The sequence below is a fragment of the Ascaphus truei genome, chromosome 4 (genome assembly GCF_040206685.1).
Source record: "Ascaphus truei isolate aAscTru1 chromosome 4, aAscTru1.hap1, whole genome shotgun sequence".
NCBI lineage: Eukaryota > Metazoa > Chordata > Amphibia > Anura > Ascaphidae > Ascaphus > Ascaphus truei.
This window is the reverse complement of record NC_134486.1, coordinates 308,378,631-308,399,264: the sequence shown is the minus strand read 5'-3', so window position 1 is coordinate 308,399,264 and position 20,634 is coordinate 308,378,631. Positions and strand designations below refer to the sequence as shown.

Below are 20,634 nucleotides of genomic sequence, written 5' to 3'. Positions count from 1 at the left end.
AAATAGTACCGTGCTTAAAGTAAAGATTTGACCGCTTTTCTTTTTTCTTAATTAAGCACAAGTTCCTTTTCTTGAGGGTCTCTGAATTGGGGATGTGTTTGTCAATCAAGGTGTTTCCTCTACCCTTATCTCATTCTGTCCTTATCAGAGAACCAATAAAAAGTAGGGAATAGGAAGGGGGGAGAGAGTTTCTGTCTCTGGAAACTCTTGTTAAACAGGCACTGACATTAGATAAAAGGTACAGCAGCCAGAAGAGATCAAACCCCTCCCAAGGTTAAGGTCGCCATGTGTACAAACCTAACTGTACACCAGTACCTCCGGTGATTCACATATTCCTCCCAATGCTGTCATCTAATCCTCCAGTCTTATAGGATAGAGGAGAATAGGAGCAAATATAAAACAATACCCAATATATGTTATACTGACTTCAATGAATGCGTAACATAGCTGTAGGTATGATAAAGGAAGGGCATCTTGTGTTGTCATTTACCTGTTGTGCGTATCCCCTGTTTGTGGTGGATTTACCTTGTATTGTGATGTTGTAAAGCGCAGTGTATACTGTAGGCGCTATATAAATGAAACTATACATGTATACAAACATACATCTATGCTTTTGTCAACCTTGTAAAAATGTGGTGATGCTGACATTTTGGTATAGAACAAAATAAGGTTGGTACTTACTGCGTGTAACAACCAACATCGTCACTTTTAAATTGGTAGTTAAGAAGGTAGAGCTGCAATATAACATGCTCATTTGAAGTGCAGGTCTCTGCCCCCCCTCCCGGTTCAGATACAGAACCTTGCATTGTCAGGTCATTATCTGCAGTGGGACTGAAGTTATTGAGACAGGACGACTGAAGTTATTGAGACAGGACATGTCTAGCACTGTACATCATTTCTGGGGCCTCCGTGTAACAGCCGCCTTGTTCTGAGCAGACCCTGAGTCATCTATTTATAGGACCGAGAGGATTACTTGCTACCTGACAAGACAGATCACTCTCAGTTTGAGATGATGAGAATCCGTTGTATCTGTATGTGAGACAACTCTCTCATCACATAATAAGTCTATCTCACCAACTCTATAACCATACCATAAATCAGTCAGAAAGACCCAGAGACATGGGAAGCTGAGTCACAGGACAAGCCTGTTATAAGACAGCCGTGTGAAAAATGAGTGGGTGATATCATATGAAAGAACTCCAATAAGTGAGAACATTGTATAAATATTAATGTACCAACGTAGTTGGCTTTATTGCCGTTGTGACATTTTAAACCAACGCTGCCGTTGTGTCCTATGGAAACTCTGTACAGGCATACCCCGGTTTAAGGGCACACTTTAAGTACACTCGCGAGTAAGGACATATCGCCCAATAGGCAAACAGCAGCTCGCGCATGCGCCTGTCAGCACGTCCTGAACAGCAATACCGGCTCCCTACCTGTACCGAAGCTGTGCGCAAGTGGGGAGACTATAGAGCCTGTTACACATGTGTTATTTACATCAGTTATGCACGTATATGATGATTGCAGTATAGTACATGCATCGATAAATGGGAAAAATGGGAGTGCTTCACTTTAAGTACATTTTCACTTTACATACATGCTCCGGTCCCATTGCGTACCTTAATGCGGGGTATGCCTGTAATATGCTGCGTTATAACGGGATATGTTGTTATCTTTGCAAATAATGGCACACACACACTTCTACATCTGTAAGTATATCATAAGCACATGGGGGTTTCAAGATTCTCTGGCAAGGAAAAGTGGATTCACAGCATATTAAACGGGAGGACATAGACAACTATAATATAAAAGGTCTCCAGCGTACATTTTCTAATATGCTGCAAATAGGAGGTTCTGGAAAAAATAAACTGATATTAGACATACGTATATTTTTATTTCTATAGATCCAACATGGCGACACATAACATGTTGTATCCAGTAGAAGGTAAAACAGCCCCAGGCTCGCTTAGTAGCACATACCTGAGCTGCAATAAACTAAAAGTTCTTCGGTAATAAAACATTTCCTGTGCCATTTTTCCATAGTTTATGATGTATTTAATATCCTTGCAAATTTATGCCCAAAGCCAGACTGTGGTAGTCACGACAAATCTGCAAATGATATAGAACCATATTTACTAAGCGGTGCTATGTCATCGGACCATTTCCACAGCTGGAAGGCACCTTACAGCCTATTCAAGTGAATGGGCCACAAGGGTTCATATTAACTAAGCAGCCTTCTGCCATAAGACCTAACAGCGTATTCAAGTCAATGGGCTACAAGGTGTCTTCCGGAGCCAGGAGGAGACATGTGGAATAACACCATGTTATAAGTATGGCCCATAGTATCGACTGCCATCTTCAGTGGCTCTTACTTCCTTGTGTGTAACTGAGTCCTCGCGTCAATAAGTAAAGATCGTAAAAAGTCTCCAAAGCATTGAGTTAATGTACAACTTTTGATGGTTAAAAAAGTGATGTAAAAACGCCCATGCTTGTAGTATTACGCTTTGAAGCTGCCAATCACCGACCCGCAGCCTATTACACTTCACTGCCATTCCCGCGGTCCGAGGAGGGACTGTGCCTTTCAATTGTAATTCGGGCATTAACCCTTTAGGTGCCCTATGGACGTAGCTATGAAGTATGGCACTCCAGGGACCAGGACATGATTGCTACGTCATAAAAGCCCCGCTCGTTTTTCTAGGGGACATCGCTTTCTCCGCAACACGATCTGTCACTAAGTGAAACTAAGAGGAAGACTTCCCCCCCTTCCGTTCGGTCATCAGTGATGGCGCGGTCACGTGATCGCAAGTGCTGGAATGGTCATGGCATTCTGGTGCAGTGCCCACTCAGGCCCCGTTAATATCAGCTCCGGGGACACCCTGCTTCTGGAGATACTTGCTTCCAGATAAGGTGCTGGTAGCAGCTCTCCTCGGCTAACAGGGTCAACAATATGTCCGCTGTTTAAAGATCTTGGGCCCTACGTGCCAATAGGAAGCTGTGACATCATCAGTGCGGCTTCCTATTGGCTCATATGACACAGGAGCTTTAAACGTTAAAGTCCTGCTGAAGCGGCTACCGGCAGCTACTTCTGAGGTAAGTATCTCAGGAAGTAGCGGGTCCCCGGAGATTAAATGAATGGGGTTCAGTTCAGGAGACCCACTGCTTCAATGCCATATAAAAAAAATTGCAAAACAAATTGCTGGTTTCGATTGTTCTTTTAAGGTAAATCTTACTTATTTGTAACTTGTGAAAAATGAATGTGCTTTTCTTTTCTTCCAGGCCACTGAATTTCTGCATATCAGCTATTTATGTTTATCTATCTGACATGATTATATCAAAATGACAAACAAAGAAGAGACCAGAAAGAACTATTTACCTGTACACAATTACCTGTACATTTGAGAACTGACCACCATACTGATCCCCAAAGGACAGTTAATAAAGATTGTAAAAACAAAATCCTAAACCATTGAAATTATAAAAGTTTAGACAAATATTTCGCGTACAGCAAATAAAAATACCACTTGTGGGTACATTTGCATAGCTCAGACAGGTCTGCGACCCTATCTTTCCCCATTATCGCTTAGCAAACAATGCTTTCACTGCCGCAAAGGATTCCTGGGTAATGACATGCGCTGTGTGTCACTCTTTACTTCTAATCCATTTTAACATGGGTCCCCTTTTTTAAAAGGTGTCAATCAGCTACATATGACCTGTAAAACATGCAACTGCCCTTAGTTCCCTGTGGTGGTAAGAGGTAAATGCATTATCACATGGGAGATGACAGTGTATAGAATATCGGAGTTTACTCTAAGCAAGATGACAAAGGACAGACGGTGTCTTGTCAAGTTAAGAATGCCATTAGCAGTCTAAGTCTAGACACACTCCAAATAATAGATCCAAATAAAGATTGTGATTCACATAGACTGAGCAACAACCACAATGTTTGAAGCACAAAATTATAATGAAAATACATTTTTATTCAATGTACTTATACGAATACAACCATGCTTACTGGGATAATTTGTTTGTTTAGGTTTCTTTGGAAATTAATGGAGTGACAAACAAAAAAACGCACAAACCCATACACCATTCTTAAAGTGATATGCTTACAATAAGCCAAGTGAGATTGTGACTCTAACAAATATTAATATTTTAAACAAACTCATGTGCTCATAAACCAAATCCTGCCAGATACCTGCGGTCTCCCAACCGCAAAGAAACAATTGATATCCACAGCGCAAACAGGGTGATGAATATATATGTGAATTGTGAAAAATTAATAAATAAAGAAACCTGTGCACTTAATATTGAAGACCAAATATAACACTGATGTCACACAACGATTTCCTGGAAGACAAGTACTGGATAATGTGATCTTCTCCGTAGCAAAACCTCATGCAAAGAAAAAGTAAGAACACAATAGTGTAATAAAGTTTACTTGAAAGGCACACAACACGGAGGGAAAAGGACAAAACTCACACTTTCCCCACTGGTAACACACAGTAAGTGACTTGCGGTGCACTTCGACCCAACTCCGGTCACATCCACAGCTTTGGTCACAACTCCGAACTGCGAAACTCTGGGATGGCTGCTGGTTTGGCTGTGGGTACGGTGGCCTCAAAGTCTCAATTCCCTAATTAAGACTTGAGGCCACCGTACCCACAGCCAAACCAGCAGCCGCCTCAGAGCTCCGCAGTGCGAATGCGGAAGTGTAAGACCGGGGAAGCCGTGCCCACAGAGCCTGAAGCGGAGGATGTGACTGGAGTTGGGTCGGAGTGCACCTCAAATCACTCACTGTGTGTTACCAGTGAGGAAAGTGTGTGTTTTGTCCTTTCCCCTCTGTGTTGTGTATCTTTCAAGTAAACTATTGTGTTCTTACTTTTTCTTCGCATGAGGTTTTGCTACAGAGAAGATTACATTATCCAGTACTTGTCTTCCATGGAAGAAATAGTTGTGTGAGATCAGTGTTATATTTGGTCTTCAATATTAATTGAACAGGTTTCTTTATTCAATTTTCACAATTAACATATTTATTCATCACCCAGTTTGCGCCGTGGATACTAATCGTTTATTCTTTGAAAATTAAGAAAGTTTTAATGGTTAATGAATACTCTGAACAAGTGGTGGAGGAGGTGACAGTAGGTCACAAGTGGTGGAGGAGGTGTCAGTAGGTCACAAGTGGTGGAGGAGGTGACAGTAGGTCACAAGTGGTGGAGGAGGTGTCAGTAGGTCACAAGTGGTGGAGGAGGTGTCAGTAGCTCGCAAGTGGTGGAGGAGGTGTCAGTAGCTCGCAAGTGGTGGAGGAGGTGTCAGTAGCTCGCAAGTGGTGGAGGAGGTGTCAGTAGCTCGCAAGTGGTGGAGGAGGTGTCAGTAGCTCGCAAGTGGTGGAGGAGGTGTCAGTAGCTCACAAGTGGTGGAGGAGGTGGTCATGTCAGTGTTTTTTAGGCTCTCAATGTCAGAGGACCAGTGGGAAGGGAGGTGGGATACTTGGCCTGTGCAAGGTTCTGCATTCACACAATGACAATACACAGAGTTAAGGCACTTAAATGGGATCAAACTCTTCCTATATTTACCAACTTACAGTAATATTGTTTAAAAATATATGACTGGGTTAAAACAATAAAAAAAAAAGGCACCCAACACCCACATTTCATCCCATAAGTATGTTACTGCCATTGGTTAGTTTTGGTCCTCGCAGGGAAAGGCAGCAGTAAGGTTCCTGTGAGAATGCAGCATGCATTAGTTAGAGCCTTTGGCAGCAAATAGGTTATAAGTTCATGATCCAAGAGGGAGCGCGAAGTATAAACACCACTTGTACAGTATTACATTACACATGATGAGGTGTAATGTATAACAAGTTAACAGATACTGGGAAGCCAGCATGCTGTTATTATAATTAATAGGATAGATCATCAAGCACAGGTCAAGTGAGACAGCTTCACTTTGTGCTTCTATCCCTCTACCTTCTCTTAGAACACTGTCAGTCTAAAGTCTAGGAACCCTTGGGTTCCACAGGCATCCCTAAAGGGTTCTGTGCAATTTTGAGGTCATTTGAAAACTGTACTAAATACAGAAGCATTTACAAAGCATCCAGACGCGCTATTAGAGATGGTTGGGATTCCTTACAATGCATATGATCTCAGACGCACTATAAGAGAGGGTTGGGGATCCTTACAATGCATCTTATTTCAGACACGGTATTAGAGAAGGTCGGAGTTCCTTAGAATGCATCTGATCTCAGACACGCTATTAGAGAGGGTTGGGGTTCCTTACAATGCACCTGAGCTCAGACGTGCTATTAGAGAGGATTGGGGTTCCTTACCATATCTCTGATCTCAAACGCTCTATTAGAGAGGGTTAGGGTTTCTTACAATGTCTCTGATTTCAGACACGCTATTAGAGAGGGTTGGGGTTCCTTACCTTGCCTCTGATCTCCGAAACGCTATAAGAAAAGGTTGGGGTTCCTTACAATGTCTGATCTCAGACGCACTATTAGAGAGGGTTAGGGTTCCTTGCAATGCATCTGATCTCAGACACATTATTAGCGAGGGTTGGGGTTCCATACAATGGATCTGATATCAGACACGCTATTAGGGGGGGGTTGGGGTTCCTTACAATGGCTCTTATCTCAGATGCGCTATGAGAGAGGTTTGGGGTTCCTTACAATACATCTGATCTCAGATGTGCTATTAGAGAGGGTTGGGGTTTCCGCAGAATTTCCCAAATAATTATAGGGCTCTGTTACAGGGACTTAACGCTGTTTTAATTGAGGCTTCTATTGAAAGGCTGTAGTGGTCTGAGGAATCCAGCAGGGAGCTAGTTAATTGCAGCCAAAGACAATTAACCAGTGCCCACCTGTCTAATCAGACATGTTGAAAAGCCTCCTGCTGGAAACTGCAAGAGAGAGACTCCTGAGCACAGTCACAACTATGCTGTCAAAGGAGATGATTGACGTTAGCACACAGAAGGACTGTGTGCTGACATCAAGACACCAAGCCCCAGACCTCTATTCCAGGACACAGCAGACCCAGGCACCCGCTAGAGGCTGACACCTCAACAGATACCAACCCAGACACTGACATAAAGGGCCTCTGCTTACAGGTCCCTCTTTGGACTTGGCTATAGGTTGGAAAGAGGCTTATCCTCCCAGCCCTGCAGATAGGGACTGGGAAATGTGTCAGCCCTTACAAAGGGATAGGACCTTTATTTATTTTGTGTTTCCCGCATTATTTAAAGTGACGGGCTGAACAATAGTTTAATTTCCCCAAATCTGCCTCCCTGGTTGTACCTCTGCACGTCTCTTACAGGCTCCTTAAATTAAAAAAAAAGTTGGAAACTACTGGTCTAGAGTATCAGACTCTTCTCTCTAACTCATAAAAAACATATAAGTGCAGCCACACGGCAAACCATATTTTAGTTCTTGTCAAACTTCAAACCCCCCCTCTGGCCTAATATAACATGTGGCAATTATTGGCCTGTATACTGACCTGTATCAAAGACTGTTACAACCTTTGAAGTGGATGAGGGTGTTTTGAGTACTTGTTTCAGCTCCATTTGACCCTAGTGCAGCTTCTAAACTAGGTGAATGTGTGACTCTGGGCAAGCCCCATTATTACCCTGTAGGTAAGGCACTTAAAATTGGACTCGGGACGGAAAATTATTTTTTATGCAGCCCTGTGTAATCTGATGTACGTGGAGCAAAAGCTAATATTCCATATAATTCTTCGTCCATACAGCCTTCGACCGCGCGGAGGCGTGCGCGCGCGTGATGTCACCCGCATGAAGTGGGAGCGTTTTGTGGACAAGGTAAACGCGCCGTGGGGGGCGTGTCTAGGGGGCGTGTCTGTGGCGCCACGGTGCAGGTTCGCGCTCATTGGGTGAACCGCTCACGTGACCTGTCCGTCGCGCCAAGGAATCAGTTTGAACTGATTCCTCGCGCACTGTGCGCCCCCTCTTCCTGTCGCGCACGCGTGCGGTCTATGGACGCGATCAATGCCTTAAGGCAATGTGATCGCACCGCGCACACACCTCCGCACGGTCTTCGGCAGCATGGACGCCACCTAAGACACAGCACTTTCCATTCTTCATACAGCTTCTACTCCTCCTCATTGTGCTGCATTAAGGAGCTTTGTGTGTGTGGTCAAACAAGGGAGGGAGGGGGGGGGAAGAGTGTATATAGAGAAACTGTATCTTGTAATAAACTGCTCTGTAATTAAATATGTCTGCCAAAATCCCAGGGGGAAAGTAGTGCAGTTAACTAAGAAGGTCTGAATGCAACGAAAGCAAAGGACCAACAAGGCTCCCATCTCCTCCTCGGCTTCTCATAACCACTTGAGCAGTGAAGGGGTTAACTGTGCCTGTACTGAAAATACATGATGGACTATAACAGAACTGGGTCAAACTGAGCTCCCCCCAATACAGCGGAGGCTCCCTTCCCCTTAAAGCAGTACCACATAGCGCTAAAGTGGGAGCCCCGTCCATTTCCATTACTCGGGGTCCAGCCACGTCGCGTGACCGCCACCGGAGCGGTTCCGTGTAAGTATTGTGTCACCATTTCGGCTGAGGCACTGATTCAGCAACCTGTTGGTGACCCTGGAGGACTGGAGATGGCCACCCCTGCTCTACCCCAATGATAATGTAACGAAATAATGCACACCCCTCCATCTCAGGGGAAGAGACCTCATATCGCACATACAAAGGCCGTCAGAATCTACCCTACGGGAGAGCTCCCCAACTCCAGTCCTCAAGCACCACTAACAGTGCAGGTTTTACGGATACCCCAGCTAGAGCACAGGTGGTTCAGTCAAAATGATTGGGCCTCCTGTGCTAATGAGAGGCTATCCTTAAATCCTGCACTGTTAACGGTCCTTGAGGGCTGGAGTTGGGGACCTCTGCGCCTAAGGTGCCGGCAAAAATGATGACCCAACGCTTACACTTCCGCATATATTTCTGATTTCTGTTGAAGGCTTTACCTAATTGCGACCTACAGATGTAGCACACATTATAACGCCCGCTTATAAGGGGGCGAGGCTAATGCATTATTACACTCCCTCTGCCACGGGCCATTGGGTCACTTTGTTCCTGTACCTGACCAGTCCTACTTTACCACACAAGTTAGCATTTCAGTAAATTAGACGCAATCTGCCTGGCAGCACCTTCTCTAGCGTTTAATTGCTTTTGAAAATGCACAAAGCCAAACGGCTGAACGAGCCCATTAACAAATATGGGCACAATATTAGGGAACAACGTCCCCAGTTCTACCTTATTGAGGCACAAGACCCTAATTAATCTCGAACAAAAGCATTGTGGCCCATGTCTACTAAGAGGTGCTATGACATAAGACCCCCCCCCCCCCCTTGCCGTGCTAGAAGACACCTTACAGACCATTCACTTAGATGGATCAGAAGGTGTCTGCCTATGTCAGAAGGTCTCTTGTGCCGTGCCACGGCGTATAAATATGGGCCTGGTACGTGCCGTTTAGTGCACTTTTCACTGTCTTGCTCCCGGGAATAAATCTTCAAAGATGCTAGAAATGCCGTGAGTAACACATGCGTTAAATTCCCCACCTACACAAAAAGATAATGAGTGCACGAAAACGGAGAATTTCACACTGAACGACGTGAATAATGGGAAAGTATAAAGTTTTTAGCAGCACCTAAAAACGAAGTATAGAGAAAAGTAAATACGAATGTGGTGCACGGGAACAGGGGGGGGGGGGGGGGCCCTAATTTCCTCCAAAGTTACAGTTTATAACATAGGGGAGTTCCCAGCACTCAAACAAGAATATTCTATACGATGTGAATTAGGCTGCGCTTATAGTGCTGGAGCCGGCGATGCAACGTCGCAGCAAAACAAATGTATTGCCGCCGTCGCGTGCGCTAATAGTAGAAGTGACGCGACGGCGCGATTGGCCGCAATCGCTGGAAGTCAAGTCCATTTGATTTTTCCAGCGACCGAAGCGTGACGTCACCGTCGTGTCGCTGTCGCCGGCACTATAAGCGTGTGAATGTGAATTCATGTGAATAATATAATTATAAATGATGCTAATAAATACTGGCAACAACTTAGCAACTGAGAGGAATTGCACCTTAGGAGCGGCTCAGTGAGTAAAGACACTGACTGGCACTGAGTTTGAAGCAGGGGTAGCAATTCCCGGTATCAGCTCCTTTTTAGTTTGAGCAAGTCACTTTATCTACCTGTACCTCAGGTACCAAAACATAGATGGTAAGCTCATCTGGGCAGAGACTGTGTGCATACAGCATACTATATTGTATTTGTGAAGCGCTTTAAGTCCCATAGTCCACAAAAGCCTTGCATTAGCTACTAAATCTGGTAGAGAACCCCTGATCGCGGCGACCATTTTTTCTCTCGCAATCCCGGTTATAACGCGGTCTCATTATGTGGACCCCAAGCACCGCGTTATAACGGGGTTCAGCTGTACAGCACCCCACACCCACCTTAGCAAACTAGACACCCTCTACAACTCAATATGCCGCTTTGTCCTCCAATGTAACTATAACACACATCACTGCAAAATACTCAAAGAACTAGATTGGCCATCACTTGAGTCTAGGAGTAAAGTTCATCTTTCCTGTCTTGCCTTCAAATACTTTCTGGGCAAGCTACCCATCTATCTGAACAAGCTCCTCACCCCTACCACATGCAGCATTTATCATCTGAGATCTGACTCCAAACGACTGCTCACGGTCCCAAGGTTCAACAAGGAAACCGACTGCTCCTCCTTCTCTTACTGTGCACCCCAAAACTGGAACAATCTACCGGAGACTCTCACAGCCACCACCAGTCTAAGTTCTTTCAAAACTAAGGCTGTCTCACATTTTAATCTGGTCTGTAACTGTTACATACGCCTATAACATATATTATCTTTAACTGTTTATGCAATCTCTTTATATATAATGGATAACCCTGTTCACTTCATGTAAACATGTATTTGTCATCATAACTCTGTGCCCAGGACCTACTTGAAAACAAGAGATAACACTCAATGTATTACTTCCTGGTAAAACATTTGATAAATAAAATTGAAAAAAATAGGGAAAAAAGCGCCATATGAAATAAAGTTGTTAGTGAGAAAGAAAGTACAGTGAATGATACCATGTGTTAAAGTAGTACCACAGTATATTATATAGACATAGACAAACATTACAGTGCAGTGAGACACAACGTATATGAAAGTGAGAAAAAAAATCACTCAATACAACAGTAACACCCTTGCCCGGGCTGCCACTTTTTTCTTTGCATGTGATGTGCATCCCTGCCGCCGACAAACTCTCAAAGATAAAACAATGGAGAATCTATGCCTGGAGCTGCACATTTTCTGTGGGTGTTTGAAGGAAAGTGAACCCATTGGATGTGGCGGTGAGGTTTAGCAGCTGTAACCATTAGGGGGGACTTTAATGATGTTGTGTTTTCTGCGACTGTATTCTCTAAGTAGACAAAGATTTAGACCTTGTAAATGACTCTGTCGCTTTCTGGTAACATAAAACCATTCCTGAGGCCAGGCCATGAGCCGGCTTAGGTTCACTGCACCTAGATTTCAAGAAGCTCAAGTTACTACTTAACACAAGCAAGACCATGTCAGCTCCTCCACTGACCCCGTGCAAACCACTGCAGCCTCTAGACGACAAAGACAAATTCAAAACCATCATTTTTTTTTGTAGTTTCGGGGGGGGAAGGGGGTCAGCCTTACGTTTCAATAACAGGAACGTAACCCATTCGGCGACAGATCAGTGAGCAATAAAGTCAACAAGACAGGGTTGTGATAGATCAACATCACAAAAAAATAGATTAAAAAAGCAGAAACTGAAACGGTAACGCTGCCAAGGAAAATATCTTACTGTATACAGTACATGCAACATATCCCACACAGGAGTGCTACTGCACATTTGACTATAGGTAGATAGATATGAATTTATAATATATATATTTAGCATATTTATAATATATAATTCTAGTGCTCCTCTCAAATTGGCTTGTAATTTATTAGTACGATGTTTACATTTTGAACCGAAGTCTAATAACAAAGAAGCCATTTCATTGCATCTTTTGATCAAAACATGATTCAAGCCTGCTAAGGCTGCGCTTATAGTGCCGGCGACGCAACGGTCAGGCGACGGTCGCTGGAAAATCAAATAGCGATGACTTCCAGCGATCGCGACCAATCCGTCACGTCGCGCTTACTATAAGCGCGCACAACGGCGGCAATGCATTTGTTTTGCCGCGATGTCGCGCCGCCGGAACTATAAGCGCAGCCTAACCCTGTCAAGATAAACTCCATATATAGCAGGTACCTACACTAAATACATACATGATATTACTGTCCTATGGTCTAAAGTTGGTGAAATATGTGAAAGTGCCCAAAGGGTTAAATGAATGAAGCATAAAGCTTTTCGTGATTTAGTGCAATAAATATATACAGTATATATATATATATTTATATATATATATATACACACACACACATACACACACACACATACACACACACACACACACACACACACACACACACACACACACACACACACACACACACACACACACACACACACACACACACACACACAGATTTAAGATTGAGAAAGAGATAAGTTTTGAGGCTGCTTCCTCAAAATCACATCGTTATATCAAGATACGGTACAATAGCCAAAAGAAACGCTGGTCTTTATGCAGTAACATAGAACATCGTCCATTCAAACTCCACGGTCTCCAGAAACGTATTTCCCATGTGTGCTTATAAAATACCAAGAATAGGAAGGGGAAATGGGAAGTGACATCTTCCTGTATATGCCGGGGTATTTCTATTGTTGTTGTTGCGAGTCTCAGCAGAAGCTCGTGTGTGTTATCCAGCCCAGCACAAAAATACATCGTCATGCTTAACAGTGTCTTGTGGTTTTGCAAAACTAACATCCACTTCCTAAGCTGAGGAGTATTTCTTTAGAGCGTGTAAGTCACCCGTCTCTGTCATGTGCCTGCTCTTAAACGCCAAGGCATACAGTACAAGACAAATATAGGTTGCATTCTAATTATTATTAATATAGTTTAGGTGGCTTCTATATATATCAGAACAAACAAGGGACAGCAATACTTTATCTGCGGATTACTGTCACTGGTTCCTATTGATATATGTTGTGTTGGCTACACAGGCGGTTTCTGTCCCCTACATCAGGGGTGCTCAACTGCAGTCCTCAACATCCCCCAACAGGTCAGGTTTTGAGGATATCCCAGCATCAGCACAGGTGGCTCAATCAGTGGCTCAGTCGAAGACTGCACCACGTGTGCTGAAGCTGGGATATCCTCAAAACCTGACCTGTTGATGGCCCTTGAGGAATGGAGTTGAGCATGATTCTATTTTGCCCCATATTTTTTCTTGAACTTTTATCTATCATCAGAACGTTATCACATGGCTATTACAAGCCGCTTAACCGTGGTGATGCTCTGCTGTGCAATGTGCTGCAGGCTCTCTGGCAGGAGTAGTGGTTACTGCAGCAAGATCAAAGTGTAGAGGCGCACTTAGCAGGTCACATCAAATCGTCCTTAGAAAGATTTTATCCCCCCCAAGTAACTATTTTACTTGCTACAAAGCTAGTAAAAATGTACAAGTTTCCCTTTTCTCCTGGTCTGCTGAATTCAAGCATATCGGCCGCTTAGGTTTATCCTTTCAACTAATGATGGCTTTATCATCACAAAGTAAAAACAATTCGCTTCTAGTTTCGAGGACTGACAAACAGTCTTATTACAAAAGGAAATTAGTTAAACCTTGTAAAAAAAAATGTTTACCATGCAAAAGTTCAGTTTGAAAAATGGATAAAAATACTTATGCTGGTCTGATTTTTTATTTTATTTTTAAATGTGTCTATCAGCTCTATTTAACCATTAAATATGCTATGTTAAGTCACCCAACATGGCCATAACCTAACTTATTATCACGTAGATAGTAACCGTGTTCAAAGGGCAATTATATAATGTTAAGCGATGTTTTCTCCTGTGAAAAGCATAGCGTTAACTATAACATGCGTTAGCGACAATGAGATGCAAATTATAGTCAACTGATGGGTGATCATAACATCAACCAAACTCTGGCAAGGTTAATGCGGGGACTTATTACTAATCAGTGTTACTCCATTAGAAACCTTTATCTCCCTGTCTCAGGCACCAAAAAACGATTGTAAGCGCATCTGGGCAAGGCCTGCTTGCTTACCGCTCACTATACTGTAATTGTCCTTGAGTCCCACCGGGAGAAAGGTGATATATCAAATAAAAGTTATTGTTATTAATAATGAACTCTCAGGAAATCCTGTTATTGTCTATGCCAGGGTTTCCTACCCCCCAACCGGGGTTCCGTGATTTCCCCAATCTCCCCGAGCAGGGAGAAAGCAGGGCAGCTGCTAGGGGGCTGGGCAGTTTCCTCCATCCTGATTGGGTGCATTACCCAGGAGATGTCAGGAGTGTGGACAAGCAGAGGAGGAAGCAGCATGGAGAGGTGAGAGGCGAGTCTGATCTGGTCGCGGGGTGTTCTCGGACTCCTCTGTCTCCTGTGAGTAGCTGTCCCTTTTAGAGGGGTGCCAAGCAACTGAGTACTGAGGTTAGGGGTGCCCTGAGAGAGAGACAGGTTATAAACCAGTGGTGTATGCTGCCGGCTCTGTTATTTCTTTCAGCTGGTGTCCTCTGCCGTCATGGCTTACAGCAGTTGTCATAAATGTATCCTTTGTGCTTTTGAGTGGGACTGATCTTTACACCGGCCTGGGAAAGCAGCTTTACTGTATATTGAAAATGGGCCTTAGCCTCTTCTACAGCAGAAGGGGTCTGAGTTTATAATAAATCATGGCCCACCTGGAACCCTCTAAGATCCAGATCCACCCAGCTCCGCTATTGAGTTAACGATGCGCTAATTTAAGTTATCGCATCGTTAAGTGCTAATGGGTATCTTCAATGCTCAAAAACACAGTGTTAATTGTTAATTTTCAGCCGTGATGGACCTTGTGTTATCTATAAAGGCCAATGACATGCAAAAGAGGAGTTCCCTCTCATGCATATCCTCAGAGCCCCATTATAGTCAAAGCAGTGATTTAACAAAGTTAGTTAGGTTATACCGAAACTTGGCGTCACACACATCCAGACCCTAAAATTGACCTTTCAAGGGGTCTGGATGAGTGTAAGGCCACAGTTCAGTATGATTTCACCAACATATCGTTATTTACAATGTTCTTTCCCTTTGCTGTCTTCTCTTTTTTTTTTTTACTTTATTTAAACACCTTTTCAGGGTCTAGAAGGGAGTGGCACCACTTTTGGGTAAGACATGCTATTATATTACATGTTATTAGAAGCTAATGTGAGCCAGTATAGATAATGTCCAATGAGTCCCAAATAGAGTCCAGAAAGATCCCCTGAGGAAGTGACGTAAGTCACGAAACGCGTAGGGTCAAAGGTCACGGCGCCTTGGAGAAAGCTGGCTGTGTGCAGCGTTTTGGATCAACCTAGCAGGATACGACGTTATTGCGAGATAAGCTGTGTTCGAGGGGTGTAGCTGTGTGTGTCTTCCCCTCACTCTGCATCCATCTTGGAATTTTCTGAAATCGGAGAGAATACACGACATACACCAGTAACACCACGCATCTGAGAGCTCACAGAGGACCCTCCTTGCTTCTGACACCTGTCCCTGCTTGGTAATCCCACGCTCATTTGTTCCGATCCTGCTGTAAGTAGGGTTTTGGGTTTTAACCCCTTGATGACCCGCTGCAGCAGGCTCCTTTGTTTTAATAAATAGTTATTTTATTTTCAGCTTTAGTGTTATGTGTATGTTTTTTGTTGCTTGTTTTTTGTTGCTTGTTTGTTTTTTCTGTGCAGTTTTTAACTGATACAGGTTACACTATGATTTTCTTTTTTGTCTTTGTCCATATGCCACTGACCCCCTGATTGGAGATCCTTCCCTGATTGGACCCTTTGGAATCTTCAACCCCCTTTCTGGACTCTATTTGGGACTCATTGGACATTATCTATACGGGCGCTGGTTTGTATCTGTTCCTTGTTGTGTTCCTGGTGTTGTTCATACCAGTGTTTCCCTGGCTGCCCTGTTAATATTATTTTATTAGTATTATTATTTTATTCACTGTCACATCCCCATCTTCAAGGGATATTAGCACCTAAAAGCACCTCCTCTTTGTGTTTGTAATGTGAGCCAGTGCTAACGTAACATGGCCTTAAACCTATGCTAATGAGATCACTAACGCCCGTTGTTTGTGCATATACTGTAATTAGCTTTGTGGATTTGCGTTAACCTCAGGGAACAGCGCGTCCGTTACTGATTTTGATACAGTATGTTATGAGCCCTGTGTTACTGGACCTTTATGGTTCTGGGCCTAAGAGCATTATTCAATAAAGACGGATAGTGCCGACTCTGCGCCACCACAACACGGAAAGTCCCGTTGAAGTCGGTAGGGTTTTCCGTGCGGTAGCACCGGATCAGGGCTGTCGCACAATATTGAAAAAGGCCCTTTGGCCCAAGTCTGGAGTTGTGAATCTGTAAAATGAAGTCTTATTTTTATTATGTGCCTGAAATTGTTCTTTTAATTGAAAGCTTCTTGTTTATTTAACCTCCAGATGGCGGGAGAGTGAAGACCACAACTGTGTGGTGAGCCCAAAATTGAATTGGCACAGTATTCACATACCTAGCACTGCCACACATGCCAACGTTTCAAAGCTCTCGTGAGAAAAAAACCCAGAGTATATTCACATGTCTTAGACAGATCCACAAACCTGCCTTACCCCATATAATGAGAAATATCTTATTTGGGGCAAGGGAGTCTTTACTCATTAACCTTGTAGACAATGGACAAGAAGCAAAATGTGTCACACTGTGCTCATTGGCATGTCATTTCCCAGAATCCCTAGCTGCAGTGGAAGCATTGCATACTTAGGCTGCGTCCATAGACACTGCAGCCGTGCGGAGGCTGATGGAAAGCGGGTGCTTTCCCTGGCCTCAGTACGCGCGCCGTCCAGGGGCGTGTCTATGGGCGGGCCAGTGACGTCACAGAGCTGGTTCGCCCTTATTGGGCAAACCACTCACGTGACCGCCCGAGAAATCAGTTTTGACAGATTTCTCGCGCATCGCGCGCCCCCTCCCGGTTCTGCCCGACGCGTCCGCGCGGTCTGCCTATCTATGGAGGCAGCCTTAGAGATAATGGCGAAATGTAGGTTTGCAGACCTTCCTGAGACATGTGAATGTGCTCACAAGTGATATTTATATTTGCCGAAAATTTAGAGAATATGAAATAAAGAGCAACAAAAATTATCACTGATTAATGGGCATTTAGTTAAATGGCTATTAATCAAAATCAGTGAACATATCCTGAGTTTCCGAAGTCACGTGCCATGGGCAGATGTACTGTACAGAAACTCTTAAGTCCTGGAGTTGGCTCTGCTGTGTTAAATCAGACTACACCAATATAATCTTGAGACGGGAAACGCTGTAGCTGGAGATTTCTTTGTTGCGGGTTTTCACTGTTTGCAGCAAGGCCCCGTCAGCACATAATCACCCCACATCTGTAGGTTAGCTTGCTTCAGACTGCACATAATAAAACATACTGTTCATTCCCTAACCCTAGGCCTCTCTGCCTTGTATCTCGCAGGCCGTGATTTTCTCCGTGTCTCACTGCTTTGGGGCTAGTCTCCCAGATTTGTAGCGTAAGCAGTCTCATAGGAGGGTTATGAATTAAACTGCGATAGTGCCGGTCAGGGCACTGTCGAGCAAAAACTCCCATTGAAGTCAATAGTAGTTTAACATGCGATAGTGGCCCAATCGGCACTATCACAGCTTAATAAATAACCCCCAGACGTCAACAGCGTTTCATATGTAAAATTCAGTGCTTTTCCATTAACATTGCATTTTTAGTTATGGTCAAGAACCCCCGAATCTCACCGACTTCTGTGCTTGGGAGTTAACATCTCGGTAACAAGAGCAGAGCGGAAGACAAAATGAAGGGTACACAATCAAAGTTTTACTCCACGTTTGTAGCTGAATGAAAGAAAAATTGTGTATCCACTAGCACAGGGGTGTGTATCCACTCCTCATGACGCCCCCCTTCCCCCCCAGCATGTCAGGTTTTAATGCATGTCAGGTTGTGCTGCATCAGCACAATCAAAGACTGAGCCGCTGATTGAGCCACCTGTGCTGAAACTGGGATATCCTTAAAACCTGACCTGCTGGGGGCCTTCAGGACTGGAGTTGAGCACCCCTGCACTAGCAGACAGTATCAGGAAAATGTATTTATTGCATAGACCTATTTGCATTCGTTGAAACGTGCGTTTCCTTTCAGAATCCCTCAGACATGCACGGCCTGACATTTACATTAGTTCATGCTGGATGTCTGCCGGTCAAAATATTTACCTTGTAGCGGCTAAGCAGACTCATAGAGATAAGGCGGTGTCGCAATGATTTAATGAGATTAGGACAATTCTGCTGCCAAACTAAAGCCGTTCCAGGGAAACATTCTCGTTATAAGGTGCAATTACACGTAGAAATAAATATTTCCTATAAACGCAGCGGTGCAATGTTTTCTATGCCATTAGTTCCCCCAACTAAAGATGTGCGTGTAGATATGTATATCCCCAAAGTACCACTATTGTAGTATAATAATAATAATAACAACATTATTTGAATAGCACTTTTCTCCCAATAGGACTCAAAGCACTTCCCAAATTACAGTATAGCACGTGGTACACTGCACATAGGATTGTTACAGGCACAGCCCCTGCCCCGTGGAGCTTACAATCTATGTTTTTTGGTGCCTGGGGCACAGGGAGATAAAGGGCCTCATGCAGAGAGCAGCGCAAAAAGTGAAAGCGGCATTAATTGGCGGATTCTGCCTTCAGAAAGGCAGAAACCGGCAAGTTTCAAAAAAAGCGCCATTTTTTTTTTTTCCCTTCAAATTCGCCGCGCGGCTGGAGAGTTTAAAATCTCTCCAGTTTTTTTCTCTGCCGTATGCAGAGAGCCGCGATCGCCATCTAGTGGCTGTTCGCGCCAAAAAAATGGCGCGATTTTCATCATTTTCCCTCTCCACCAAGCAGCTGGCGCTCCGCGGCCGGTGGAGAGGGAAAAAAAAAAAACGCGATTTTTTCCCCAGTAGTTTCAACAGCGCTAATAGCGCTGGTTGAAACTCTCCATATGCAGAAAGGCAGTTTTCTGCCCTTTCTGCATATGGAGATAAAAACTCTCCAAAAAAGGTAAAAATTTTCCCCCTCTCCAATTCTGCATAGCGCTGCTCTCTGCATGAGGCCCAAAGTGACTTGCCCAAGGTCACAAGGAGCCGACACTGGGATTTGCTTCAATCTCTGTGTCCTTGTTATCAGCCAGTGCCTTCACTTGCTGAGCTGCACCTTCAGCCCAGTGTAATACCTTCAGTATGATAATATGGCTAATAAACAGAACTCTCCTACACTACACTGACTCAATGTATGTATATACACTGATTAACAGCATTAACTTGCTGAGGTGTTTGCTGCAGGACTAGTACAGAGAGTAGGATCTAAACATTAAAGAACCTGTTGAGCCTACAGAAATTCCCCCTCCTCTCTGGAGATGAACCGAGTTAACTTCAGCTCCAGGGACCCCCTGGTTCCTGAGATAAATAACAAGGACGGTGCCGGGGGAATGCACCTTTAAGGTGTCTGTGTCTTTTTTGAGAGTTCTACACTACTGAGGTGTCATATCCATTCATATATAATAATACAAGATCTAATGCCAGGAATGTTAAATAAGTGTGTTACAAATAATAATAGTAACAATAATAACTTTATTTCATATAGCTCTATTCTCCCAATGGAACTCAAAGTGCTTCACAATTACAGTATAGTGCACAGTACGGAGCACATAAGATTTTTACAGACACAGTCCTGTAGAGTTTACAATCTATGTGTTTGGTGCCTGAGGCACAGGGAGATAAAGTGACTTGCCCAAGGTCACAAGGATCTGATACCAGGAATTGAACCAGGCTCCCCTGCCTCAAACTCAGTGATATAATTACCAGAATCACCTACCATTACCTTTTACTCACTGAGCCGCTCCTTCCAGGCAACATAATTCTCTTTCATAATACAGTGAGTCCTCGGTTATCCGACGGAATGCGTCCCGCAAACCGCCGTCGGAAAGCGGGTCCAATGTTAATCGGCGGCGGTGACCGTCGGATACGCAAATTCGGCGTCGGACACGCGAATTCGGCGTCGGACAATGCAGCCGGAGTCTGCATTGTGCAGCGTCGGATAACGCGTTCGTCAGACACCGAGGACTGCCTGTATAGGTCAGCAGGATAAGAAATGGGTTTGGTAGGGCAGACAGCAGTCTGAGGTTCCCTGGTGCCGTGCTGTGGCATTCTCTAGTTATTGGTGCTTGTTCCTTTGTGTTTGCTACTGAAGCAGCAGCGCATTCTGGCAGCACAGGCGCTTCCCATTTGGTATTGCTTCAGCTCTAAGAATTCACACAAAGAGGGTCTAATGCAGGGGTGGAACTAGGCACCGGGGGGGCCCTGGTGCAAGTTTAAACAAAAGTCCCCTCTCTTCCCCCGGAGTCCTGCATGTGCAGTGGGTGGGGTGGTGGCGATGGAGGGTGCCCACCCAGGC

General features: G+C 44.1%; 1 protein-coding gene across 6 annotated transcripts in view; it reads right to left on the bottom strand.

The window, feature by feature from the left end:
- Window positions 1-20,634, bottom strand: part of NHSL1 (NHS like 1) — a 258,599-nt gene that overhangs the window by 205,258 nt on the left and 32,707 nt on the right. The window contains exon 1 of one of the 6 annotated variants that reach the window (XM_075597815.1): window positions 682-715. The exons of the other annotated variants lie outside the window; for them this stretch is intronic. Within the exon in view, the coding sequence (XP_075453930.1) occupies window positions 682-700 (19 nt within the window). The 5' untranslated portion in view covers window positions 701-715. Of the gene's footprint in view, window positions 1-681; window positions 716-20,634 lie in introns of those variants that run through there. 6 annotated transcript variants of the gene reach the window in all.